At 44.8% G+C, this 27,203-nt stretch overlaps 3 protein-coding genes across 5 annotated transcripts; 1 reads left to right on the plus strand and 2 right to left on the minus strand.

Moving 5' to 3' along the window:
* The first annotated feature begins 54 nt into the window (after positions 1-54).
* Positions 55-5,091, plus strand: mrpl38 (mitochondrial ribosomal protein L38). The gene is made up of 9 exons (XM_067245215.1): positions 55-139; positions 576-767; positions 880-1,011; positions 1,276-1,478; positions 2,189-2,261; positions 2,398-2,443; positions 2,824-2,982; positions 3,106-3,242; positions 4,462-5,091. Exons 1-9 carry the CDS (start codon positions 55-57, stop codon positions 4,596-4,598), a joined length of 1,164 nt encoding a protein of 387 aa, XP_067101316.1. The 3' UTR covers positions 4,599-5,091.
* fdxr (ferredoxin reductase) lies at positions 5,048-13,936 on the minus strand. Its single transcript, XM_067245214.1, has 13 exons — positions 13,623-13,936; positions 13,222-13,319; positions 12,367-12,462; positions 11,943-12,065; positions 11,525-11,638; positions 11,230-11,331; positions 10,768-10,875; positions 10,347-10,431; positions 9,640-9,839; positions 8,851-9,022; positions 7,826-7,999; positions 5,812-5,971; positions 5,048-5,287 (listed from the first exon to the last, which is right to left on the minus strand). Exons 1-12 carry the CDS (start codon positions 13,717-13,719, stop codon positions 5,823-5,825), a joined length of 1,518 nt encoding a protein of 505 aa, XP_067101315.1. The 5' UTR covers positions 13,720-13,936; the 3' UTR covers positions 5,048-5,287; positions 5,812-5,822.
* A 759-nt stretch (positions 13,937-14,695) lies between these two features.
* On the minus strand, positions 14,696-19,635 carry LOC136951027 (uncharacterized). Of its 3 annotated transcripts, XM_067245603.1 has the most exons (5): positions 19,548-19,635; positions 16,700-18,826; positions 15,765-16,079; positions 15,343-15,470; positions 14,696-15,085 (listed from the first exon to the last, which is right to left on the minus strand). In XM_067245603.1, exons 2-5 carry the CDS (start codon positions 16,764-16,766, stop codon positions 14,933-14,935), a joined length of 663 nt encoding a protein of 220 aa, XP_067101704.1. In that variant the 5' UTR covers positions 16,767-18,826; positions 19,548-19,635; the 3' UTR covers positions 14,696-14,932. The 3 variants fall into 3 exon arrangements, with proteins under 3 accessions (XP_067101704.1, XP_067101702.1, XP_067101703.1); XM_067245601.1 differs by lacking the exon at positions 19,548-19,635 and having other exon boundaries at positions 15,765-16,148; positions 16,700-16,835; XM_067245602.1 differs by lacking the exon at positions 19,548-19,635 and having other exon boundaries at positions 14,696-15,082; positions 15,765-16,148; positions 16,700-16,834.
* Between the last annotated feature and the right edge of the window lie 7,568 nt (positions 19,636-27,203).

The following is a 27,203-nucleotide window of genomic DNA, read 5'->3' on the forward strand; positions in this document are numbered from 1 at the left end:
AAACGCTAAAATATGAAACGTCATTTGCGAGCTTACGTCATTCACTGTACCAAAATGGCGCTGCGGATGGTTTGCCTCTCAGCGTTACGAACGGGCACGGATTTAGGGGTCAATAATGCAAGAACATTCGGGACTACAGGTGCTAATTTTGATTGTGGTCAATTTATAACTAATACTTTGCATTTGATAAGTGATGTCAACAGTTTTGTAAAGCAAGCAGTGCGAATGCAGTGCATTAACCGGCTAGCTAGTCGTTCTAGTGTCAATCCTCGTGTAAATCTTTCCCCTACTACTAGCCCATTTGGGGTCAGTCAGGGCGCTATACTAATTTTCCCTACCAATGAGAGAAATAAACCTGTGGACTACCTTTCTTTGTCATTATTAAATCATCATATATTGTAGTTATTCCTGTTCATTCGTACTGCACGTAGGTATGCAGGCTGCAGCCATCTAGCTATTTTTGTGTGGTCATAATGTAAATGTAACGTCTTAGTTAACCGCTTAATTCATAATTGTGTCTGCGTTTTGTATGTTTAGCCTATCCTAATGTAACACATTTTGTTTTTGCATTTCAGCAAACTTATGCCGCCGAAGGGTAGGTCCTCTAGGTCCGATGCCAAATGAAGACATAGACTCCACCAACCTGGAGTCGGTAGAGAAATACCGGAGCTACACCCGGTACCTGAAAAGAGCTGATGAGGCGATGAACTCACCGGCCTGGTGGAAAACTTACAGACAGTACCTAAATCAAGAGGATCCTCACCATGGTTAATGTCATCCGCCTAACTGTATTATAATAAAAAAAATAATACAGACATGATACTTTATAATATCGCTACGTTAATGATAACAGCATTTCTTCGTCCTGTGTTTTCACAGGCGAGGAGAAAGTGGATATCGGGCTGCCTCATGGACGGGCTCCCAGGGCCAAAGAATCGAGGGAGCGGAAGAAGATTGTGAAGGAGAACAGAAAGAGTTTAGAGCTGGAGAGAGCCACCCGTCTACAAACGTGTATGTCTCCTCTAGTCCAAGCATGATAGACCCACTCAGCTGGATCACAAGCCTCAACACCAGTGTGTACGGCATTTACAGGGTGTATAACATTTGTGGTGTGACTAAGCGAACAAGCTGTTGGGTTATGTACAATACCTTTTCCCAAGTCAATTAAATGAGGCACTGACATTGACAGTGGCCATCAGGATCAGTAAAGTGAATTGAAATGAAACAGGCAGCCATGTATTTCTCCCATAATCCTTTGTGTTTGTTGGCCTCCAGTTAAGATTCCCATGGAGCGCGTGGAGGCGTGCTGGGAGGAGACCAGCTGGGCCTACCACGTCAAGAGGCTGGCAGATCACCACGGGATCTACAAGGATCTGTTTCCCAGGGCCTACTTTGTGCCCCGAGTCAAACTCTGCATCAGCTATGGGCAGGACAACAGTGCCCAAGTGCATCATGGGAATCATCTAACCCCCACAGAGGTGAGTGACTGATGGGAGGGATGCCTTTGTTGAAACGGAAGGGTAAAGCTCAGTGGTTAGAGCAGGTTCAGATACCTCCGTGTTGTACATCTCTTTGGATAAAAGTGACTGCTAAATAAATACATGAGATTGGGCATTAAAGTATGACATTAAATGACATAGTACTGTGGCCCAGTCTAGAAAGGTGCTCTGAGACATCTGACAGAATGTTGTAGGGACAATAACTGTTGATCTAAAACTGTAGTGAATCTTAACCTGATCCTGAATCTTAACCTGATCCAGTTCTCAAACTCCAACATAGTCCAGTTCCTTAACCCTCGTGCTGCCTTCGAGTCACATGACCCAAAGGTTCATAACGAACCATCGTTGTGTTTACCCAATTTTACCCAATAGAAAAACAAATAAAAATAATTTTATTTTAACCATTCCAATGTGGGGGGTCTGAGACAGCCCGACAGTTAAAAGAAAATGCTTCACTTTGTTTTTGTATGAGGTAAATTTGTCGCAATACGACGGTGGGTCACAATGACTGATGGGTCAGAATGACCCGAAGATAACACAAGGGTTAAGTCACTGCAGGCTGACTGACTGGGGGATATCGAGTCTTGACGTGTGTCCCACACAATAACATGATGTTCAAACCATGCTTTTAACCTTTAAACCATGCATGACATTCACAACGCCTCTAATGATCTGTGTGTGTGTGTCAGGCGGCTGTAGCTCCTCAGGTCACCTTTGAGGCAGAGGAGGGCTCCCTGTGGACTCTATTGCTCACCAGCCCAGGTGAAGACCGAACTCTGCACCAGCGTCCTGGATGCATCTCTGGTGTACTTCTCTAACTCCACCACTAGGTGGCAGTAAGCTCCACTGGTTCAAACATCAGACGTGTTCATCATGTTTTTGTTTTTTCTCGTTTCAGACGAGCATTTACAGGAATCGGAGGGAGAGTATTTACACTGGCTAGTGTGAGTATACGCCATCTCTAAAGAATGAGTAAACAAGAGTCAGATAAAGTGTTCCACTCCCTCTTGCACGCTATGAGCCCACCCTATGAAATGGTCCATTCTATCCAGCCTGTATTTGGCAACAGATCCTAGCTTGACAACAGCTGGGTTAGATTTGTTGATTGCCGGGGGGGGGGGGGGGGGGGGGGTCAACTTGGCGACACACTGCATTCAGAATCCATTGGTATCATAATACCCCAACCTCAAAATCCCCCAACCTCAAAGTCCCCCCTCCCAGGATGCACCTAGCGTTCCTCAGGGGCATCACATGAGGAGCATCACATGAGGAGCCTCCTATAGAATGAGCTCAACTAACCACGTCCCCCGTCGTCATGCTGCAGGGGGAATATCCCGGGAGGCGTGGCCCAGTCCGGTGAAGAGCTGGCTTCCTATCTGCCCCCGTTTCCAGCGAAAGGCACCGGTTTTCAGCGCTTCATCTACGTGCTCTTTAAACAGGACCGACGCATCGACTACCGGGCCCACGAGCCAAACCGGGCATGGTGAGCCATGTTTCCTGTTTTCCCATCTTCACAAACACTGCAAATGCACAGTGTTACACATCCCGACCACAGGAAAGGCTCAGAGGCACGCTAACAGAGCCCCGGGCTCCCTCCACCCCTCAGTGTCTCTCTGGCGGAGCGCAGCTTTAAGACGGTGGAGTTCTACAGGAGCCACCAGGACAGCATGACTCCAGCGGGCCTCGCATTCTTCCAGTGTCAGTGGGACCCCTCGGTCACCAACACCTTCCACAACACACTCCGTAAGTCCACACACACTCCGAAAATCCACACACACAATCCGTAAGTCCACACACACACACACTGAGTATGTCCACACACAACACTCTTAAGCCAACACACACAATCCGTAAGTACACACACACACACACACACTCCGTAAAGCCACACACACACACAATCCGTAAGTACACACACACACACACACTCCGTATGTCCACACACAACACTCTTAAGCCAACACATACACACACAATCCGTAAATACACACACACACACACTCAACTTCTGACCATATTCTAAGTCCAAAAAGAAACTTCAGAGTTCAAAAACAGTGTGGAAACCAGTTAAAGTCTTGATGCAAGTAGGATTTAGGGGTTTAATTCAGCTCAATATGCCATATTAAACAACAAGAAGGTTCCAGGGAACAAATCTACACCCCATAACTTTTAAACTACCTATTTGCCTATTATCCATCTTATAACAACCATGTCCTATCGGTCCTCATCTGGTCGTACCAAGCCTTCTCAAATTCTGCTGATTCTAGGAAGTTTTAGGGCCTTTTTCCTGCTGCCAAATTTGCCTACTACACCCTAAAGAGACCTATTCGTCTCAAACATCCTCCCTAACCTAACTGTCTCTGTTCCCTCTTACTATGTAACTACTCTGAACTTTACATATCACACATATCAAAACTACAACTTAATCATTCTATGTTACGTGAGTTTACTTAGTGTGAGTAATTTTTGGGCCTTAAGCCCACACACACCACACTCCGTAAATCCTCACACACACCACACTCCGTAAATCCTCACACACACCACACTCCGTAAATCCTCACACACACCACACTCTTTGAGTCCAAGTCCCCACATCTGTTTCAACCCTTGTGTTCTCTTCGGGTCATTCTGACCCATCAGTCATTGTTACCCACCGTCGTATTGCGACAACTTTACCGCATACAAAAACAAAGTGAAGCATTTTCTTTTAACCGTCGGGCTGTCTCAGACCCTCCACATTGCGAAGGTTAAAATAAAATGACTTTTATTTGTTTTTGTATTGGGTAAAATTGGGTAAACACAACGATGGTTCGTTATGAACCTTTGGGTCATGTGACCCGAAGGCAGCACAAGGGTTAAATAAGTACGGGCACCCGAGAGGGTAACTTTCCAGCAAAGTGATGGCTTGAGAATATAACATGAGTTTAATGAAGCAGTCTTTGTCGTGTGTCCCCTCCTGCAGACATGAAGGAGCCTGTGTTTGAGTTTGTGCGTCCGCCCGTGTACCACCCTCCCCAGGTGAAGTACCCCCACCGCCAGCCGCTACGCTACCTGGACCGCTACAGGGAGGGACACAAGCCCACGTTTGGGATCTACTGACCCCACACTCGCTGACAACTGGAAGCACGATCCAAGCTCAGATCACTTTGTCGTTATTTATGGAAGGTCACTCGGACATTGCAGCGAAGACGCAATGGTTTCAACTGTAAAAATCGGCTTCATTTGGTTTGGAAAAACACTTTCCCAACTAAGGACTTCTTCACTTGAAATCAAAAGGCACCTAAGTGTTAGGGCTGTAAAGATCGGCAACATAAAAAAGATATCATTCTCAGTTATATGTATGACAAAAAGGCTATGATAAAGCATTTTTCTACTGTAACCACTGTCTCGTTTGCTGTAGTTTCTGAGGTTCCTGACCATGCATTTTCATGTTGACTCATTCCTGGAACAGAATGTCTCCAATTTGAGTCCAACTTCAACTTGGGAAACTAAAAGTTGAGGTAGGAAATGTGAGGTTGGAAAAAGGTAAAGCAAAAGATGGGAGGTACTTTATTACTTTATTGTTCTATAAAAATAAATTAACATTGACAAAGTTAGTGATTTGGAATGAATATTTTCAAGTTTGCGTAACATTTTCTTTGATTCATTTATTGACTATACAAAATAATGATTAGGAAATGCATCGATTTCATGTTCAGTCGTAATCAGCTGAGCCACGTTCGTCATTTGTACAACATTACCAACCAACACAGGCAGTAGTACAGCAGGAACCAGCACCTCAGGGATGTCTGTGACGGAGGGAGAGGAGAAGAGGAAGGGAGGGAGAGTGAAAGCTGGACTGAGAGGTGTGGTCCAAGTGGTTGTGTCAATTTCTGGCAACCAGGCTCCTGTGTCTACCACAACAAGCAGCTTATTCCAACTGCGTGTGTCTCGTGGAAATCTGAATATCGGCACAAAACAATTAAATGTCTTTTGAATAAGTATTTCCTAAACGACAATTAATCAAAACCATCTGCAGATGGAAACCGTGCGCATTTAAAGGCAGTGCGTCTGACAGCTTCTGATAACCCACATCACTCAAGCTCACATATTTAAAGGCACAATAAGTAGTTTTCTATCTGTTCAATCATTAGCAGCCACAGGTAATGAAACTGCCTTCCTCTTTCTGTCCTCTTATAAACCCCCAGTTCACTACCTGGGAAAACAGTCCCTCTTGTATTTCCTGTAGCAATAAAGAGTAGGCCCTAGAGTAGTTCATGACACGAGAACACAAAAGTCATAAGCAAACAGATGAACAAATAATGTTACTAACAGAATTGTCCATTAGAGTGTAGTGGGCCCCTGTGTTCTGGCCACCAGCAACATCTCCTCCACGTCCTGCAGTTTGTCCCTGGGTTTGCCTCTGGCCTCCCCTCTCCTCACCTCCTCGCTGTCAATTTTCTCCCAGTCTGAGAAAAACACAGGTTTCACTCCTGCACAGACACATCCAGAGTTAGAATAAAGACATGCTTTCAACATCATCATGTGGTTGTCATTCCTCACCAGGCCATAGCACATTCCTTCGACGTGAAAACCTACTTGATGGCTAACCTGTTTTTGTAGGGTTCCTGCCCACGTCAATGTTGTCCAGCAAGTAGCCAAGGCTAAGTAAGACCAGTTTGTCCATGGCTAGCTATACACTTTTATTGCCCCCAAGCGATTTTTAACAGCCCCCTTAGCCCCTACGTACCAGGCCTGGCCCAGAAAACAACGTGCTTTTCATCGTTCGTTATTCCCATCCGATTCATGTCACTGGATTGCACAATGGTTGCACAAAGGTCAATTTGTCATAATTTCTAAGCATGTGAAAGAGACAGTTTCACAACAGTTTAGCTCTGGATAAGAGTGTCTGCTAAATGACTAGATGTACAATAAGCCATAGCCATAGTTTTTTTCCACAGAAAGAAGCATATTCATGTTTTAGCGGATTCCATGTCCGTCATGGTCAGATCATTGCTGAAAATGTCCATTGTCCTGGAAAATGACCTCTAGAAAACAAATGGAACCTTGTTTCTTATTGTAATTCATTGGGATTAAATTGAACACATGATTCCTGATTCTCCTCCAACAACTCTTGGACTGCAGTTGCTCTGTACTATTAACGTAGTACTCTGTTGCTGTGTGTTGACTGACCACCAAATTGTGCAAACAAGGTGCTTCTGATCCTCAAACTGCTGATATTTTTTTCTACAAGCACTATTTGTACGTCGCTTGGGATAAAAGCGTCTGGTGAATGGATAAAACGTAAAAAGTCCAAGCCAGAGCTGACTTCAAAGTTCTACTACTAACCTACAAATCTCTGCATGGATTGGCACCACTGTACCTCTCCGGTCTCCTTGCACCCTATTGCCCCGCAAGGACACTTAGATCTCAAGATGCCGGCTATCTGGTGGTTCCCAAAATTAAGAAAAAGACAGCTGGAGGTAGGGCGTTCTCATATAGAGCACCTCTTCTCTGGAACAAATTACCCGTCTCAATTAAGGAGTCTGATACTGTTTCGACATTTAAAATTACGTTAAAAACGTTATTGTTTAGTCAATTCTACGACTGTTAAAGGTAAGTATGTTACTAGTTGGAGGCAACGGGGGACGGGTTGTTTCCATCCTTATTCTATAAGTATAACTTATTTTAGAGTTCTCTTCCCCTGGAACAGATTTCATGTTCCAAACGAGGGGGGCTGTCGCTGTCTTGGTGTGTGGGGTTGCATCAAATTCCCCTTTTTTGCTCTGTTAAATTGCTGCACCAGTCCACACTTGACCGGTGGGGATCTCATTCTATTATGACTGTAACTGTTAGATGCTCCTGGCATTCTGTAATCCCTGCTCTCCTCTCTCTGTCCCCCCCCACACACATCCCTTGTGGTGTGGGGGGTTTGAGTTGTCAGCACCTGCCTGGTCGTCGGTCAGCCAACGCTGGACCTGGTCTCGAGTCTCCCGGTCTTGTCCTACATCTATAAAGTTGAACAATGGATTTTGGTGTTTCAAAACCCATCGACACTGTATGACTATGTTTAGCCTGTGTTCTGCTCCTCTCTCTCACCAACCATCTCTGGAGGAGGGGATCCCTCTCTGAATTGCTCCTCCCAAGGTTTCTGCCATTTTTTTCTCCTGTTGAGTTTTTGGGGAGTTTTTCCTTGTCTTCCTTGAGGGTTTAGGTTGGTTGAGGGGCAGTTCTATGGGCGTATGTGAAGCCCTCTGTGACATGCTTGCGTGTAAAAAGGGCTATACAAATACATTTGATTTGATTTGAAAAAGTGAAGGGTGTTTTGACAAGCCAAAGCGCAGTACCTCTTTCCTCCAGCAGGGCGGCCACCTCCTGGGAGCCGGTCTTGGCTGTGAGGAGGTCCAGGGCTCCAGACTCCAGGTCTTGCAGGAGTGTCCGGGCCGTGTCAAAGCTGTCGTTCATGGTGGTGGCTATAACCCCAGTGGGACCTCTCTTCACCCAGCCGCTGCAATACAGACCTGGCAACATGCATGTTAGACAACATCTTTATCAAGTAATGCACAGAGTTGTCGGATTCAAAGACAGTACAATAGCTTAATGCTTGCCGGCAAGTTTGATCGTTTAAATGGTCTTCATGTAAGACCATTTAAACCAATCCGCTCTCCACAGTCATTGGTTCATACACAGACATGCGACTGTCACCATTGGCTGTCTCCCTTACATAGATCTTGCGCGTGTGTGCGTGCGTGTTTACAACATCAAACCTGGTTGTTAACAATAGCAGCTGAAATCACAGAATCTCCAGTCCTGGTGTCATAAAAGCTCCTCCAAAAAGGTGACAAGCAAATGGTCACCAGACCTTCCAGTCCACCTAGCTCTGTCGAACAGTATCTCCTTTAAACAAACAAAAACCCCGGACATCCTCTAGTCTCGGTCAGTGACAAATGCTCACCCTTCCTCCAGGTCAACAAGATACGGATCCAGTATGTTTACGTACGCCTAGAGTTAACTTAGGGGTAGCTTCTCTCTGTACACATGTAATGTTAAACACAGTATCATTCTATTAAGGGTTACATCTTCAACTTTTCTGACAATGCAACACACAAGCACACACACCAGTGAGACTGGAGGGCTCTCTCTCTGGCTCTACTATACTCTCAGTAATGCGATGTGATTATAGCACTTTCCAATAGTTTTGTGTTTGCAGGCTTCATTCTGAGAAGATGAAGCTTTACGGAGGTCTCCATCTTGGACTGAAAAACAACTCATAGTTCTCCAGTCATTCCATGAGCAGCCGTAACAAAGGATCTCTCTTTCCCTCCCTAACTCCCTATCTCTCTCGTTTTCTCTCACACACACACACACACACCTGCTGCCTGCTGTACACGGCCCATAGTGTTGGGGATGATGGCCTTGCTGGGGTCAAAGGGCACCGATGGGTCAATGGGAAGGCTCTTGTAGCCAATGCTGCTAATGACCAGGCCACATGCCACATCCTCCACCTCGCCTGTGGTCACGGCCCACGCACCATCACCCGATCCCTGGGGACAGAAAGAGATTGAGGCAGTCAGCAAGAACCAGATTTAATTGAAACGAACAGGTCTTGAATAACAAAAGTATATATGGACAGTTTTGTACTGTATTATGTGTGGCCCCTCCTTGTCCAAAATGCCGCCACTAGACTATTGACTGGAACAAAGAGAGAACATATTTCACCAGTCCTGGGCTCTACACTGGCTCAAAGTCAAAAGCCCTATTCAGTTCAAGGCATTATTGTTTGTTTTATAAGGGTCTGGATGGCTTGGATCCTCTGTACATTTCTGATCTTCTTTCATTTAATCAAAATACATGCGAGACCTCCGATCAACCAGTGGTCTAAGGTTGACTTGTTCCAAGGACACGTCTCAAACTGAAGGGAGATCCAGCCTTCTCAGCGGCTGCTCTATAGCTCTGGAATCATTTGCCATAAAAACTGCATCAACATATGGTTTTAAATATTTTCTTAAAACGAATTTATTGTTGCATTTGGTCATAGGTAGGTGCAGTGGTAACATGTTTGTACATTGTCTGTGATTGTGTTTTAACGTGTCTGTTTTCATTATTCGCCATTGTACAGCACTTTGGCAAACAGCTGTTATTTTTAACTGGAGCTTGTCACCTCCAGTCTGTTGACAGCCAATCGGAGTCCAGCGGCCCTGGTGAGGTCGGCGGAGGGCAGGACCTCCAGCGGGCTGCGCAGGAAGCGGAAGGCCCAGGAGCGGGATGCTAGTCTCCTCCTCTCCTGCTCCTGCTCTCCAGGGACCTCCATCGCTGCCTTCACCAGTAGCTCCGTCAGACGCTTCCTGGGCCTCGGCAGAGCTGAGGGGACAGGCGGACAAGCACACACAAAGACAGACGCACACACACAGACACACACAAAGACAGACACACACACACAAGCGAGCACACAGACAGACAGACCACATAGAGCTTACAAAGTGATCTTAAAAGGTCTCAGCTCGCGTGTCAGCTAAACCAGTGGTTCCCAGCCCTGGTACTCAGGGCATCCCTGTCCTGCATGTTTTAGATGTTTCCCTGCTCAAACACACCTGATTCAAATGAATGGGTCGTTATCCAGCTCTGCAGAAGCCTGCTTATGACCATTCATTTGAATCAGGTGTGTTGGAGCAGTGAAACATCTAAAACATGCAGGACAGGGGTGCCCTGAGGACCAGGGTTGGGAACCACTGAGCTAAACCACCATCCCTAAACCACCCCATTCCTCTCTCAGAATTACACCCTTACTTATCACTCTGCCCATCATTTATCTGCAATGTTTCAAAACACATAGTTATTAGGAAAGGGGAAGCCAGCCAATCACCCCACCTTTCAGAGCCTCTGCAATGCCGTTGAAGTCAGCATGAACCATCTCTGGTCTGGTGCCAGGCAGGTTCACCATCTCTCTCAGTTCCTGGTGGAGAAAAAAAACAACAATTTTTGCACAGCGTTTGAGTCCACCTGTCTAATGTAAATGAGAGATTTCAGTTTTAGATTAATACGCCAAAATAACTGTGTCATTATGGGTAATTGAGTACAGATAAATAAATAAAAAATTTTGCCTACAATAACATCTACAACACAATAAAATCTACAACACAATAAAATCCTGTCCTAAGCAAAGGGGTCTGAATACTTTCTGAAGCCTCTCGTTAAATATTTATTTTTCCTTTTTCCAGCGGGGGACTGACCCCCCCCCAAAAAACAGGCAGGAAGCACTGGGTCAGAGGTTAATATTGGCGCCTCACACCTTGATGGTGCAGGCCACCTGCAGAGGACCTCTCCTGCCCATGATGAGCACCCTCCGCACCCTGCTCTCCGCCAGAGTGGCCAGCGCCAGCTCCGTGATGTCCGTCTTCTGCAAACGAGGGGGGAAAACACACCGGTAAGATCTCAACAAGCAAGGACACGTGCTAATGCTAATTACGTGAGCGAATGCTAGCGTAATGCATTCATTTGTCTTTCCTCCAATGCGACGTACGGGAGGGGTTAAGGATTTAAGGGGGGGGATTTAAACCTGCGACTCTTGATTTGCAGTCAAATACTCGACCATTGAGTTATACCCCCCCACCCTTAAATCCTCACCCCACACAGGACATGCAAGTATTTGTATTCAAACCCATGCTGTCCATGTGTAGGGTCTGATACAGTCAACTTCAAGATATCATGGTTGGAGATAACCTGAGCAAAGCGGGGATGACGGGGGTCCAACCTTTAAGATCTCCAGAGGAGACAGCAGGATCCTCGCTACATCCAGGGCCACATTCCCCTGGCCCAGAATCACAGCCGTGTCACAGCTCAGGTCTGGCTTCAGCTGGAACACACAGGGGGCAGAACGAAAGAAAACACATGAAGCCAAACAAGGAATAGTATGAGAAAAAGAGCCAAATGGAAGAGGGGAGGGAAGAGGGGAAGACTGGAAATAGAGACTAACAGAGAGAGGGAGCCAGAGAAAATAGAGATAGGAATTAAGAAAATGTTTTCTTGAAGACGTGAACATACTATACCTCTTTGTTTCTAGGCAACCCGTTGTACCAGCCCACAAAGTCTTTGGCAGAGTACACACCAGCCAAGTCTTCACCTGGTACACCCATTCTCCTGTTCCCGTCTGCACCATAGCTCTACCCCCGTCAACACACACACACACATACAATTAATAGTTAATGATAGGATTGGTAAGTTTTGAGAACATTGCAATTTTAGCTTGATTTCGAAAGTCAAACTCAAGTTACTGTCAAACCATTAGATGTATTGGTTGCAATCAGGATGTGAAGTTTATTTGAGCAAATATGACAAAAAGTGTGTCTCAACAATATTGGTCATTATCAACATTGCCTTTAAGGAAATGGCAGTTCAGGTAGTTTAGGTCTTGGAGTGATTGAACTCTAGAACTACACTACCCAGAAGGCAGTGTTGTGTCCTCACCAGCACCACAGCATGGTAGGCCCTCTGGAGCTCCTCCACGCTTACGTCCTTCCCCACACTCACGTTGCCGTGGAAACTACACCGGGTGTGTTGGGCCGTTTGTGTGAAGGTGTTGATTACGTTCTAATGTCAACAAAAGAGTAACAGGAACAGAAAGAGAGAGAGATAGGTCAGAAGGACAGATTGAGAAAGGAGAGATAGAGAAACGAGACAGAGGATGAGAGACAGACCGACAGGTCCATTGCTCAGAGCATGATAGGGGCAGTGTGTAAATGTCCTGTCCTCCTATGCCTCTGTTTCTATGTTACTGTGAGACACCCTAAAATGACTGGTTGAACAATGACTCATCATGTTGCGCGAAAGATAGAGACAACGTTTCGACGACTTTTGTTGTTGTGTTTCATAATGAAAACAGCAAACTCACCTTGACCTCGGGGTGGTCTGGCGCCACGCCGAACCGGACCAGACCAAACGGCACTGGCAGACGCTCGTATATGTCCACCTGCACGTCTGGTCGGGCCTGCGACACGGAACAGCAACAACCTCGCTCACTATCACACTGTACACCGGTTAGTGTGTGTGTGTGTGTTTGTGTGTGTAGCCAGCCACAACCTTGCTCTTTATCAAACTGTCGTCTGTGTGTGTGTTGCCAGCCACAATCTCGCTCTATGTTTACATTATTGTGCCCTATAAAAGATGGTCCTCCGGCCTTCAGAGCTGAGAGAGACATGATTGAGTCCTAAGCCTGGTGTTGTGTTGTCATTTATTGTCAGAGGTCTGGTTTTCTCTCCCAATCTGAAGATTGATAATACTTATTAAAATCCAGAACTCAACTGAACTTAGTCAGTCCGTTTATGAAGAGACGGACAAACACTTTCTTCATTACTCTTTATCAGACTGTCATCTGTGTGTGTGTGTGTGTTTGTTTGTGTGTGTGTGTGTAGCCAGCCACAACCTCGCTCTTTATCAGACTGTACCCCAGTTTGTATGTCTTTGTAAAGCCTTGTTCAAATCTCCCCTCCCCCAAGTGTAGACTAAATGAATAGCATGCTTTTTGACTGACCTATTCGGATTCTGACAGCGAATGGCAAGATGTCAGTGGAAGCTGATGTTTTTGAGGTTCCAAGAATGTTCAGCTCTGGTTCTCATAAAAGTCATGTTTTGGAAGGAATAACCTGACAAAGACTCTATTCAATATAACACGAGCATGAGTAAGAGGATTAGGCAGCTGGTTAATGACCCTCCAGTTGGAGTTAAGAACAAAAACTGGACTCCATACCTTCAAGAGGTGCTGTGCTGTATAGAAGCCAGCAGGACCTCCTCCTACTATGCACACCTTCGGACTCGGCGCAGGAATGGAGGACAGTTTACGAACTCCTGAACAGCAGGCACGCAAACAAATTAAAATTTTAAAATCAGAATACATCGTTATTTGTATTACTTTTTTAAAATATATAAATGTAATGCTATAAACATATTGGATTGATAATACTTTATGATTATTTAGACCCAACACAATTGATTTCATTGTGAACGATACATTGAACACAATCAATGTGATTTGATCCCAACTTCGTCAACGTCAACACAGTGCGAACGTCGTGACGTAGTGATAAGGACCGTACCAGAGGGTCTGACCGTACTGTGCACAAACCATGGCACAAATCAGTTCCTCCTTACCATTAAACTGAATGATTCCGGTCTGTCCAGCCGATGTCCGTAATAACTTTAACATCTTCATTTTACACAAGGCCAATTTATGAGAGCTCAACTTCATAAATCTTCAAACATTAGATGGCTATCCAGAATCCATGAAAGCTATGGCCAACGGTATTAGGGGGTTGGCGAACGTTTAGGTCTGTGCTTGGTTAAAGGAATCTACCAACATGTCGACCAATGTTGATCTTTGATTAGTCGGAGGCGGGCGCGTTTTTGTAATACGAAATCGGAAACGCTTATCCAGGTGTTGTCCAGTAATTTTCCAGTAATCTCCACAAACGCACAACCGGCTATGCCCTACACTGTGCAGCCAACTACCGATCCGTGTGGTGAAAAAGATAGAGCTATAGTTCCGCGCATGAAAGTGCTGAAAGTTCAGTCAAAAGAAAAACCTAGTTTTTCTAGAAGTAGGCTACTTATCCCCCCACAGAGCGAGTCCCAAGGATAATCTCTGCCTACACACACACACAACCTTGGTTTCCGAAGAACCTTGAACTCCCCTTTTGAGAAGGCCATTTTATTAACTCTAAATAGGCTACCTCTTTCCATGCATAAATGTTCTGATGTATTTAGCCTGTAATAGACTACACTACCAGTTGCCATTTGATAAAATAGTATTAGAATATAGACTTCAGATCAGTGTTTTAACTGTAATGTTTAGTATAATTCATATTAAATGTGATTTACTAATTCCACATGGACTAGCACAAACAGTTAAATACTGAGAAGGACATTATTCCAGTATCTGTATAGTTTAACCACCTCCATGGATCATGCGGGGGTATACATAACACATTATTAGCTATAGGAAATATTTCCAGTGTTCTTTTATGCAGTATAAAGGTTACATCCTTAATTTTTCTAACACAAGGCCTATTACATATATATATATATGGGTGTGTGAATTGGACTTCGGACTTGAAGGGCAGAGAATTTAGTTTATGATTTGTTCGAAACAACTACATTTCCCCACGCAGCTTTGTATTTTCTAGTAGTGTGTGAGATATAGGCTTGACGTCAAACAGGATGTGGTATGTGTCTTTATTTCTGCGTGAATAAACACTAAATGTGGGGTAGCAACCAAAATACAGGAAGCAACACATCATTTTTAGCTTCTTTTAGAATAAAAAAAAGCAGAAGAATAAAAAGCCATATGAAATGACAAACTTTGCAGGTTCTCATGGAAAGACTGATGCTGTATAATGCACCTAATGAAGGTAGAAATGTGATGAACTCAATTCAGTTCAGGTATGATTGCAGTATTTCCTAAGTCAAATCACAATAATCTCGTGAAGTACTGAGGTTGTGGAGGGCTGTCTGTGAGCTGCTGGAGACTGCTGTGGACACCTCTGGTGGTGCTGATGAGGGTGTCTGGGCCTGTTTTGTCTGTTGGCTCTGCCAGGCATGAACTGCCTCCTTTTCTGCTGGAAAACAGGAAAATTGTTCGAAGAACCACACCGGAGTATCAGGAAAACCCCCAAACCATCTGCTCTGTCTAGAAAGATGTAATGTTAACTGAAATGTAGGGCTGCCTGAAACAGCCAAAATGAAACTGCAACGGTTTTGTTTTCCAATTGAAACCATTTGAGAACCACACCCCTGAACACAGACACCAAGTTATTCTTGGTGTTATTGTATGAGCCACCCTTTATGAGTCTACCAAGAAATATGAACTACTGACCCTTGTGCATTTCCACACCAGAGCTCCAATGAAGACGAAAAATGCAATGACGAAGGCTAATAAACTTAGCACGATCAAGATGAGGTCCATGACGAAGCCATCCAAACAGGGCTTGTTAGGATCCCTTTCTACGAAACGAGAGGAAGGGAGAGGGAGAGAAGAGGGAGAAAGAACACGATGGAGAATGAGAGGCAGAGAGGTAAAGAACAACAGGGAGAAAGAGACAGGTGGGAGAGGGAAAGAGAGAGGACCAGCTTTTTACTTTGTAATTCAATACACCCTCATCACTCACCCTTGTTACAGCCTGTATCTATTGATCTGTGTTTTCCAGTACAGGATGCATCGCAGTAGTGTTTGCTTTGGTACCATTCTGCCATAGCTTTCTTTCAGTCAATTGTTTGTTGCCATTTGAATTTTCTCACCTCTGACAATAATTACGGAGCCTTTACTCCGGAACTCCAGCGGCGAGGACGTGTCGCTGTCGAAGTACATCCAGGTGCAGCTGTAGCTGTCCGTGTCCACCACGCGCAGCCAAGACAGACGCAAGGCCACCGTACAGCAACGCTTGACTGCAGGTTGTTCGACCACCACCAGACGACCCCTGAACTCTGCCTCGACGCTCGTTCGTATTACCGCTTTGTCGTTCATGTCCAGGTATGCCACCAATCTGTTGCCACGGAAACGTCCGCGCAGGTAGAGCCCCATGGGATTGGGCCTAGACGTGGAACACAGAATCTCTGCCGAGGAGTTGGGCCCATTGAAAGAGAGGGCTCCGGGACTCTGGACGACTGGACACTCAGGCCCACCTGGATATTAAAGTACACTGTTGCACTGTCTGAATAAAATAGACCTACTAGGCACTAACCACAGAAATTACATTTCGAAGGTCCTTGCTTCCGATCCTTGATTATTTGTGGAACTTGGTTGTGTATTCATTTATGTATTTGATCGTCACGTTGAATAAAAGTGTCTGATAAACGTTATTAAACTGTCAGATCTGTCAGATGGCAGCAATATTTTCACCTAAAAATGTCTAATTTGAATAAAAGTCTGACCAATTAAATCAAAAGTAGATGAGACATGGTGATCAAGAACAATGCTCGGCCAGAGAATGGCAAAAAGCACAGAAAAAAGAGTCATGTGAGCTCAATTTTGATGTTTCCGATTAGGTGACTAAAAGTAATTTGCCAGAGCATTTATAGAAAGTTTTTTTCTGAAGGAAACATGTTTTGTTTCCCCAAACCTTTGTTCTCCTATCACAGAGAAATCACCAAAGCACTCAGCCATCCGTTCTTAACTCTGCAAGCAAACAGACAAATGTTACAGTCCCAACACATCCCCCCTCTCCCTCACTCACCTGGGCAGGTGAGAACAGCAGGTGTGCAGAGAACTACCAACACACCTCTCCACAGCAGGGCCTCCATAACCTGGACTGCAGATGAGCCTCCGTGAGCTTGCACCCTTTCGACTGCCAGAACAAGGATGTCCGTCTTCTCGGGTTTGAGAACATATTAACTTCCTCAGAAACAGGAAGTGTCTGTGTTTCTGCTGTATGTGCCACATCAGTGCATGGTTTCAAGGCAGCCTGTAGTTCAATAATGCTCAAGACTTACATGATGCATCATTCCAAGTTTATTCACAAATGAAGAGAAGGTTCATGTAGCTCAGTTCACAATATAAATTGGTAAAACTCACTCCTCAAAAAGTACAGTCCATGGCTTTTTGGAAGTGTCGCGGGTCGCGTTGGCAGGCAAGACGGAGGTGCCGAGTTAGAAGCCAGGTGTGAGTAAAGGCCGGGTATATGTGACTGACGAGCAGTGCAATTACCCGTTACATTCACAGTACTGATGTATTTTCAGTTCTCCGCCAAACGGCACTCAGTGCTCCTGTGACAACAAGCTTGGACCCCCTTGAGGCCCCCCAAAATGTAGAGTCTGAATAATGATAAACATTGGTAGGCCTATTGCGTCCGCAGACAACAATATTTAATGTAGGCCTACTGGCCCATATACAACTGGCTTCCTCTGCAACCTTATACAGATATAGTAAACAAAATCATATATGCATGTTCACAGGGTGTGAGATTTTCACCTGCTAGAAGCGGGAAGACCTCAGAAACATAAGGTGAAAAGTGATGTGTCCATTATGTGGCAACCATGCAGGGCCGTATCGACTATTGAGGACACCGAGGTCCGGACTTTTTTTCGAGGTGTAGGCCTATATTAAAAGTAATACATTTATATTTAATAATTGCCTGGTAACTCTTTGGTGCCGCAAAGGTAACAACCTTCTCAAATGACTGCTTGCTTGAGTTGGCTGGGGGGGGGGGGGCATTGATTAAAAAAACTGTATTTTGCGCCCAACTAATACGAAACAATTTGCTCGCGCGCTCCTAATTCTGGAAGTCCATATCTAGGCACAAATAAATCTTTAGGTCTGGGCAGAGCAGGCACCTTACATTTACATTTAGCAGACGCTCTTATCCAGAGCGACTTACAGTAAGTACAGGGACATTCCCCCGAGGCAAGTAGGGTGAAGTGCCTTGCCCAAGGACACAACGTCATATAGCACGGCCAGGAATCGAACTGGCAACCTTCTGATAACTAGCCCGTATCCCTAACCGCTCAGCCACCTGACACCTTAATAAGATGCATTTGCAGATGCATTCATAAAACAATAGTGAAACTGTAAAAAAGCAACAAAAAAGTAAAGAAGCAATTCAATTGTGTTAGGTAGCTCACTGCAACAAACATTCATTTTAAGTAAACTTAACGTCTGAATGTACACAGTAAATGTCTATTAGCCTAAATTGTATAAACTAGTGAAGTGCCCATTTGTTCCACCCGCATCTCTGGTGATTGCTTGGCTGTCATTTCCTGACGGCGCATTGCTTCCCTTGACTGACGGCGCATAGTGTCCCTTTCCCGACGCTCCGCTTGCATCTCCGGTGTTTCCTTTGCCCTAACTTCCCGCATGCGCACGGCATCCTTTACTTGTCGCTCCGCTTGCATCTCCGGTGTTTCTTTTGCCCTTGCGTCCCGACGGCGCACGGCGTTCTTTGCCTGACGGTCCATCCGCTGCTCTGGGGTCTCCTCGGCTCGCGCACAGCTGTGGCTTTCCCGGTCCTGAGCTTGGCGTGCTTCTCGTGCTTCGTCCGTCTCTGCTGCTCGTGTACGGCGGGTTGCCTCGCGCCTCTTCTCGCGCCTCGCACGGCTATCTTTAGGCATGTTAGTGTAACAAACCTTCTACTCTCCTGCGTGAGGCGATAGTCAATGCACGTACAGGTGCCTACTCTTTTGTCTCTAGACCATTTTCTACAACAAACTCCTCTGAAGCCTATCATGCATTACTGAAAAGTAAACGTTTGTTATTTGTGGAAACCATGACTCAAAGGATAGAAGCACGAGCATTTACCTTTGGCCCCAGGTGGCTCCGAGTGACTTGGTCTGCCTCATCCGCTGCCCATCGGCTTCACATCGTTCAGCTGGAAAGCAGATGTAGCCTATAGTGTTTTTTTGTATTTTAATGTACATTTAGGGTACTGTACAGTAGTATGATAGCTAGCATACTTAATCGCGTAGTGCATCTCAACATGGGAGCAAACGCGTTTAGAATGTAGGCCTACCATATTTTGAACAGTAGGCTATGCCTAAATTATAGCCACCTAGATGGGTTACTCCATGGCTTTTTGTACAGTGATTATATAGATAACTCGCTACTTAACGTACTTTGAACAGAAATTTGATTGTTACCTAGCTCTTCATGCAGCTCGACATGGCAGCGTACACGTTTTCTGATTATTTCTCGTAAACCGCTAAATATATTCAAACAACATTTCATTGGACTGGCTGGGTCGCGGAACGTATCCTGCCGCGCGGAAGGATACGAAAATTTGAGTTATCCATGGCTCTATTGCTTTTAGTGTGTCTCAACATGGCGGAGAATGCGTTCACTTATTTCTCGTAGAACGCTCATCCAAACAACTTCAAACGCGACACTGCATCCATACTTAAGTCCTGTGCAATACACCTGCCGAATGTCAACTTACTACACTGCCCGGTTCTCGGGATAATCGAGCCACAGACAGCCAGACATAGTATGCACTTGCACTTTACTACAACCTAGTTCAACAGCCTACATTTTATTACAGCATAGTCTATATCTTATAAATAGGCTATATGAGATTACATATCACAGACACTTACAGATGATGTCTTCACTCAGTTAGATAACCTGCTCCTACTTCTTGGCTTGCTTGGGAAGATGCTCAATGCTACTATTGAGACATAGAACAACTACTTCCTGTACAGACAAGTTTCTTCCGTTTTTTTTTGTGTATTTTTTGTTGTTGTTGAAAATGTATATTGCAACATCGATACTCTTTTTGTACATGAAGGTAGCTACAGAACATTTGCCAAATGGCATAATAACATCGTATTCAAAAATACACATTTTATAATACAGATTGGATTACAAGGGAAGTGAAAAGGAAAAAAACAAAACAACAACAAAAATAAATTATATATACATATATAATATATATGTGGGAGTCAGATGGCTGAGCGGTGAGGGAGTCGGGCTAGTAATCTGAAGGTTGCCAGTTCGATTCCCGGCTGTGCCAACTGACGTTGTGTCCTTGGGCAAGTCACTTCACCCTACTTGCCTCAGGGGGAATGTCCCTGTACTTACTGTAAGTCGCTCTGGATAAGAGCGTCTGCTAAATGACTAAATGTAAATATAAAATCAATTAAATAATATGACATATAAGGGGGCAATTATGGTTCGTTGACATTGTGGGAAAGTGTTTTAGCATATCATACAATTCTTGTGCTTTTCTTCCGTTTACCAATTTTAAGGACTTTAGGTATAATTTAAATTAATTTAAGAAAAAAGGATACAAAAAACTGTGCCATACATAGTATAACATTGCAACATAAATCATCATTTTTGTTTTGCAGAATCATACCAAATGTAACATTGTCTCTTGAGATAGAAGTTGGGAATAGTGAAACATTTTGTTTTATACATTTGTGGATGTCGAGCCAACATTTTTGTACTACCCTGTGTGACGGTATGTAAGAGACGTAGCCACGCTCCGTCACAACAAGGTGTCGTTCACCACTAACTGGGCTTGAAAGCATGACCTCTGACTTGCCAAGCGTGACCACTACCAACTATGCGAAAGACAAGCTAGCTATTCGTTGATTCGTTGTTCATTGTTACATACCTTAGGAGTGAGTTTCACAGGTTTACACCCGTTACACCTAGCCTGGCTCTGCCCTCCTATGTACTTCCGCTCAATTTTGCTTTTGCTTCTGTACTAGGTCTGGGAATTCGGCACCTAAGTCGGTTTTCTCAGTCGGTTTTTTGTGTAGGGCCAATCAGCAAACAGAGGGAGTGGCTGAGAATGATGACATTGATGTTGTGCTCTAGTTTGAGTTGTAGTTCAGTAATGGCGGCGGAGAAAGATGCGAGCGAAGCTATTCGGTCCGTTGTGGCAACGCTGCCGAATATCCAAAAGTTAAAGCCGGAGCAAGAACAATCTTTGCTAAGTTTTGTTGGTGGCCATGATGTTGTGGCCCTCCTCCCCACGGGGTTCGGGAAAAGTTTGATTTTCCAGTTACGGCAGCTAGCTCCGTTACAGTAGCTAGTGGTGAAGGAGTTGGCTAAGGCGAACGCTAGCGATTGGTTATGGCAGATACAATAGTTTTAAACTTCAACAGAGTACCCGCCTTCAAGGAAGTTAACGCTTGTCAATGGAGCGATCACAGACCCTCTGTACAAATGAAATGTACGAGGGTCTCGTTAGGACCAGGCTACGTTACACCTGCATGAGAAAAATATATGGTCTGTGGACTCCACGTCTCATTCACAGAATGAGCATATGTTATCATTAATATCAAAACGAAGCCTAAGTAATTCTTTGGAGGGATATATATGTTGTTCATAATTTTGAGATGTGTTTCTTTCATTTTAGGTGGTATAGGGAGTTTTAGATACATAGTTCTCAGTTTATTTACCGAACTGTTATCAAATTTGCGTAGGATGTCATTTTTGTTTTGTCTTCCAGGGAATCCTTTTTCAGTGAAACAGCTCCGTATAAAACAATTATTACATTTCTTGTCTGATATTACTAGCCCGATTCCCTAACCGCTCAGCCACCTGACTCCCCAGTAAAGCAGGTTCAATGATTTGGTCTTGGGCAACTTTGATGGTGGAGCCCTTCCTGTTGCAAGACCAGAATCAGAATCAGAATGGGATTTATTCGCCATGAAAGTTTCATTTTTCAGTGAAACAGCTCCGTATAAAACAATTATTACATTTCTTGTCTGATATTACTAGCCCGATTCCCTAACCGCTCAGCCACCTGACTCCCCAGTAAAGCAGGTTCAATGATTTGGTCTTGGGCAACTTTGATGGTGGAGCCCTTCCTGTTGCAAGATCAGAATCAGAATGGGATTTATTCGCCATGAAAGTTTGCACAGACAAGGAATTAGCTTTGGCAGGAAGGTGCATACAATAAACATATACCTAAAATTTAAATATGTGGACTATCTATACTAAGGGTACATAAACTAGCAGTACTAAGTGGGATTAGAATAGAATTAAATATACAATAAAATAAAATATAAGTTGCCGTAAATTACAATATAAAAATACAAAAATTACAAAAAATACAAATGTACAAGATACCATTGTTGTAATGCAGTGCAAAAAGCAGTGTGTTTTAAGCAAGAGTCATTAGAGTCAGTGTGGTCCCTTGGCCTTGTTGAAGAGGCCAACAGCGGAAGGGAAGAAACTGTTTTTGTGGCGTGAGGTATTGGTCCTGATGGACCGCAGCCTTCTGCCGGAGGGGAGTGACTGAAACAGGGAGTGTCCAGGGTGGGAGGAGTCGGCCACAATCTTCCTCGCTTGCCTCAGGGTCATCGAGGTGTGCAGGTCCTCGAGGGTAGGCAGATTGCAGCCAATCACCTTCTCAGCAGTGCGGATGATACGCTGCAGTCTGCTCTTGTCCTTGGCAGTGGCAGCAGCGTACCAGACGGTGATGGAGGATGTGAGGATGGACTCAATGATGGCTGAGTAGAAGTGCACCATCATTGTCTTTGGCAGGTTGAACTTCTTCAGCTGCCAAAGGAAGTACATCCTCTGTTGTGCTTTCTTGATGAGGGAGCTGATGTTCAGTTCCCACTTGAGGTCCTGGGAGAGGATAGTGCCCAGGAAGCGGAAGGACTCCACAGTGTTGACTGGGGAGTCACACAGGGTGATGGGGGTGAGTGGGGCTGTGTTCCTCCTGAAGTCCACAACCATCTCCACTGTCTTAAGAGCATTGAGCTCTAAGTTGTTCTGGCTGCACCAGGTCACCAGGTTGGCCGCTTCCCACCTATAATCAGACTCGTCTCCACCAGAGATGAGCCCAATAAGGGTGGTGTCGTCCACAAACTTCAGGAGTTTGACGGACGGATGACTGGAGGTGCAACTGTTGGTGTACAGGGAGAAGAGCAGAGGAGAAGGGACGCAGCCCTGAGGTGATACGGTGCTGATGGACCGGGAGTCAGAGACTTGTGTTCCCAGCTTAACGCACTGCTTCCTGTCAGACAGGAAGTCTGTGATCCACCTGCAGGTGGAATCAGGCACGTTCAGCTGGGAGAGCTTGTCCTGAAGCAGGGCGGGGATGATGGTATTGAAGGCAGAGCTGAAGTCCACAAACAGGATCCTGGCATAGGATGCTGGGGAGTCCAGGTGCTGTAGGGTGAAGTGGAGGGCCATGTTAACTGCATCGTCCACAGACCTGTTGGCTCTGTAGGCAAACTGCAGGGGGTCCAGTAGAGGGTCAGTGATGGATTTAAGGTGTGCCAGCACCAGGCGCTCGAAAGACTTCATTACCACAGAGGTCAGGGCGACGGGTCTGTAGTCATTATGTCCTGTTGGCCTTGGCTTTTTGGGCACAGGGATGAGACAGGCTGGCAGGCTGGTGGGAAAATGACTCTTCCCAGGGAGGAGGGGTGTGGGGGCGGGGGGTTTTACGTAGTCAAGGAGGAATTTTGTTTGAGCAAAATGGTATACACTGTGCTGCCAACAACATTTCAATGAGGCAAGCAATATCAAATGTCAGTATTCTCTTCCACCATCTTCTGAATTGCTGGTTTTGTTGGGTTTAGTATATTGTCACCTATATACTCAAAAACATGTAGGATGCATGTTTACCAGGGATGCTATTGGGGGGTTGGCCGAACAGCTAGACAGAACCAGCAGCATGACACTGCATAATCGTATGGCATTGGACATGTTGTTGGCCGAGAAAGGTGGAGTGTGTAGGAACTTTTGCTGCACGTTTATCCCTAATAACACCGCACCAGACGGCTCTGTAGCTAGGGCATTGAAGGGGCTAACATAATTAAGTAAGGAGCTGGCTGAGAACAGTGGAGTGGACAACTACTTCACCAAAATGTTGCAATCATGGTTCGGTAAATGGACATCTGTTATTGTCTCAGTGGTGGGGGCATTGGCAGCGACGGTAGCCATCATGATCGTATGCAGTTGCTGCTGCATACCCTGCATTAAGAACCTGACAGGGAGGTGTGTAGGGAGACTGACCAATGTTTTAACAGAGGAACAGCAGACACAGTTTTATTTGGGAGCAGAGTGTGGTGAGATTGAACGTTTTTGTGAGGCTGCAGGTGACGGGCATAACTGGTGCGACAACAGTCGTTAGGGCCACCTTCTCCTTTTTTCTATATTTCTTAACCAAAAACTTCCTTTTTTCTATTTCTTATTTTCTATTTTTCTTATTTTACTTTATATTTTTTCTTATTTTTCTTATAATGATTAATGGTGACAGCTTGGCTGAAGTGAAGGGTGGTGTCTTCTAATCATTGCTATGGATATTTTCAATTTGTGTTTGTTGTCACACCCTTTAAAGGGTGTGAAGGGAGGGATTCTATGTAAACTTTAAAATATCCAGTTTTCAATGTTGACACCTGTATGTGATTTGTAAACTTTAAAATATCCAGTTTTCAATGTTGACACCTGTATCTGATTTTTGAATCTTTGACGGTTACATTTTGAATTTAATTTATTTTTATTTCCTATATTACAATTCTAAAAGCTTGGCTAAAGTTGTATGTATGTGGTGAAGGGGACCTGCGAGTATGTCCAGGTCTGCCTTGGGTACATGGATGTCGAATGTCCACTCTGCGGAGCGACGGTGGGTTTTCCCCTATAACATCATTAGGGTTTTTCCACTGTACTTACAATAAACTACAAATAACTTGGTCCGGTACTTAACCTTGTATTATTCTCCACTAACCAGTTTGACACGCCGTAACACCAGCATCTCGGATTTCTTTAACCAAGCCTGTTTCATTCATCATTTGCCTGAGAAAGCGACCTCCGTTAGCCAGGCTAGTTTTGCCCGTTTCACTCGTCAGGCTATTTAAAGGTCTGGGGGGACAAGTGAGTTTTGTGCATGGACAAGTGAAACGTAAATGTACTTGTCCAAATGACAAGTGGCTCAAGAAGTTAATGTCAAGCCCTGCAATCCAGTCTCCAGAGATATATAATTACCTGATCGACACTCCAAGTGTATAATACCCGGGAGAAGTTAGTCTTTTGCCACCGACATGCGCAGTTGAGCCTGCTTGACGTTGTGTGACGTAGGTATTGTGTCTGCGAAGACTCAGTAACCACGCCCTGTAGCTTCGTTTAGTTTCTTTATTTGAACTGCCGCACATCAACGTTTACGGCACCTGCTGTACTCTGATGCTGAAACTCTTAAAGGAACAGTAACTAACACATCGTTACATCACCCGGCCCAACCGGGCACCCTATGGTGTTTTACGGACATAACAGTAGGGTGATAATTTGTCTATTAAGCGCCATTGTACTTAAGCAATAAGGTACGAGAGGCAGTACTCTATCGTCAATAAAATAAGTGTTCAAGGGTGTTGTTAGGCCCGACGCGCAGCGGAGATGTTCCCCATCTCTTCGCACCAGTTGGTGAAGCAGTTAATTGCCCACTTCGTTTGGCTGACAGTGTTTCTTTCGTTGCGCAACATTTCATAGACCTCCATTTCTTTTTTATCTGTAATAGCATTACGCCCACCTGAATGATCCTTTTCGGCTAACCACTCATCAAAAGTCATTCCCCCCAAAAGATCAAAGTTTACACGAAACATGTTTGCCAACTGTCAAGTTTGAAAATACAACTAACGGTCGCGCAGAATCTAACCGTTATTTTGAGTGTGCACTAATATGGAAAGCTCCCATTTAAGGTAAATGTAAACAGGTGTACAATACTTTATGGCTCAATAAAGCACACCCCGTGACTCAATCTCAACCAATCAGAATGCTTGATTTCATCTACCCATATTATAATGTTTAATTTGGTTGAAGTTCCACAAGAGTTCCACTGGGAGCGATCGCCGGCATGAGGCAATGAGTGCAAAATGAATGGGAGTCTATGGAGCTAGACGGCTAAATTTGTCTCTTTCGCCTGATTGTCGTTGAGAAATCTCAGATTTGATTGTAGTTTTTGCAAGTTCAACATAGATTAAAGGTTGAAAGTTGAATGAACGAGTACTTATGTCCTTTAGATTTCTTACAGGGTGAGTTGTTGTTGCTCATAACACGCTAGCATTCTGCTAATGAATGCTGATTGTATGACGCCATTGATCTTTGAAAAGGCTTTTTAGACCAAAAAAGCAACTTTAAAAAAATGTAACACTCAGCAGTGTGTATTTTCTTCCTTTCGAATGCAACATTCAAATTACTAGACAAAAAATTATATCCTGAGAAAAGTGGATTTTGAGGGGTATAGCTCCATAGACCTCCATTCATTCTGCATTGGACCGTTAGCGCCCTCATATGGAACTGGAGTGGAACTGCAACCAGTTCAGAACCCGGAAGTTTCCCGAGAGTGGTAGTTCTCTCCTATTAAAGATCCTGTAAAGCAAATTCCATGATTTGCTTTTCAGTACATTATAACTAAAAGCATGTGCAAAGCGCGAAAACTTTGTCGCACTGAAATGTGGAGTTAGACCGAAGAACAGTTTCTCTTCCGTTTTCAGATCAGGTTTTAATGGGCGGAGCCAAACAATTACCTATCTCATTTTGACCCATCTACATCAGATCACTGAATGGTTCCTCCAGCTGTACTGTTATTGTAGCCTACATCAGCTAGCTAGCTAGCTTCAGGATATCTCCCTCCACCCGCAACTGCATCTTCCCTGGATGCAAGAACTTCAGCTGCGCTGCAACGCTATTTAAGTTCCCTATTGATGAGGAAAGGAAAAATAGGTGGATTGCTTTTGTGAAGAGCCACGCTGATGGAAAGCTTCGGATAAACTCCAACAGCCGCCTCTGCAGTGAGCATTTCACGGCGGATAGTTTTAACATGGACCAGAGACAGACGGGGTTCAGGGACACACAGCTTCTCTTGCAGCGCGGAGCCGTACTGAGCATCGCCCTCCCGGCCGTTCCTCCTCCGGTCGCACCTGGACCATCCACCGCCGCCAGCAGTTCATCACTCAGTTCTGTGAGCTTGTTATAATTATACTAGATAACTTTTCCAGAGGTATCTCTGCTATGAGTTAGTGAAAACCGCTAACTTGATATTAGGCTACTCGGTGTAGAATGATGGTATTTTGGTGAAATGTTGGTGTAGCCATCTGCAGGTGGAGTCGGGCACGTTCAGCTGGGAGAGCTTGTCCTGAAGCAGGGCAGGGATGATGGTGTTGAAGGCAGAGATGAAGTCCACAAACAGGGTCCTGGCATAGGATGCTGGGGAGTCCAAGTGCTGTAGGGTGAAGTGGAGGGCCATGTTAACGGCGTCATCCACAGATCTGTTGGCTCTGTAGGCAAAC

Source organism: Osmerus mordax, chromosome 10 (assembly GCF_038355195.1).
Source record: "Osmerus mordax isolate fOsmMor3 chromosome 10, fOsmMor3.pri, whole genome shotgun sequence".
Classification (NCBI taxonomy): domain Eukaryota; kingdom Metazoa; phylum Chordata; class Actinopteri; order Osmeriformes; family Osmeridae; genus Osmerus; species Osmerus mordax.

What these genes read in the sequence shown, in the direction of transcription:
- mrpl38 (XM_067245215.1), top strand. Translation starts at nt 55, where the DNA reads ATGGCGCTGCGGATGGTTTGCCTCTCAGCGTTACGAACGGGCACGGAT. An exon ending in TCTATTGCTCACCAGCCCAG is followed by an intron (nt 2,262 to 2,397) that starts GTGAAGACCGAA and finishes TTCTCGTTTCAG; the next exon opens with ACGAGCATTTACAGGAATCG. An exon ending in CACGAGCCAAACCGGGCATG is followed by an intron (nt 2,983 to 3,105) that starts GTGAGCCATGTT and finishes TCCACCCCTCAG; the next exon opens with TGTCTCTCTGGCGGAGCGCA.
- fdxr (XM_067245214.1), bottom strand. Translation starts at nt 13,719, where the DNA reads ATGAAGTTGAGCTCTCATAAATTGGCCTTGTGTAAAATGAAGATGTTA. An exon ending in GGTTGCCTAGAAACAAAGAG is followed by an intron (nt 11,332 to 11,524) that starts GTATAGTATGTT and finishes TGTGTGTTCCAG; the next exon opens with CTGAAGCCAGACCTGAGCTG. An exon ending in CCGTGTACAGCAGGCAGCAG is followed by an intron (nt 8,000 to 8,850) that starts GTGTGTGTGTGT and finishes GCATGTTGCCAG; the next exon opens with GTCTGTATTGCAGCGGCTGG.
- LOC136951027 (XM_067245601.1), bottom strand. Translation starts at nt 16,766, where the DNA reads ATGGAGGCCCTGCTGTGGAGAGGTGTGTTGGTAGTTCTCTGCACACCT. An exon ending in CTCCGTAATTATTGTCAGAG is followed by an intron (nt 15,471 to 15,764) that starts GTGAGAAAATTC and finishes CTCGTTTCGTAG; the next exon opens with AAAGGGATCCTAACAAGCCC. An exon ending in TGGTGTGGAAATGCACAAGG is followed by an intron (nt 15,086 to 15,342) that starts GTCAGTAGTTCA and finishes CCTGTTTTCCAG; the next exon opens with CAGAAAAGGAGGCAGTTCAT.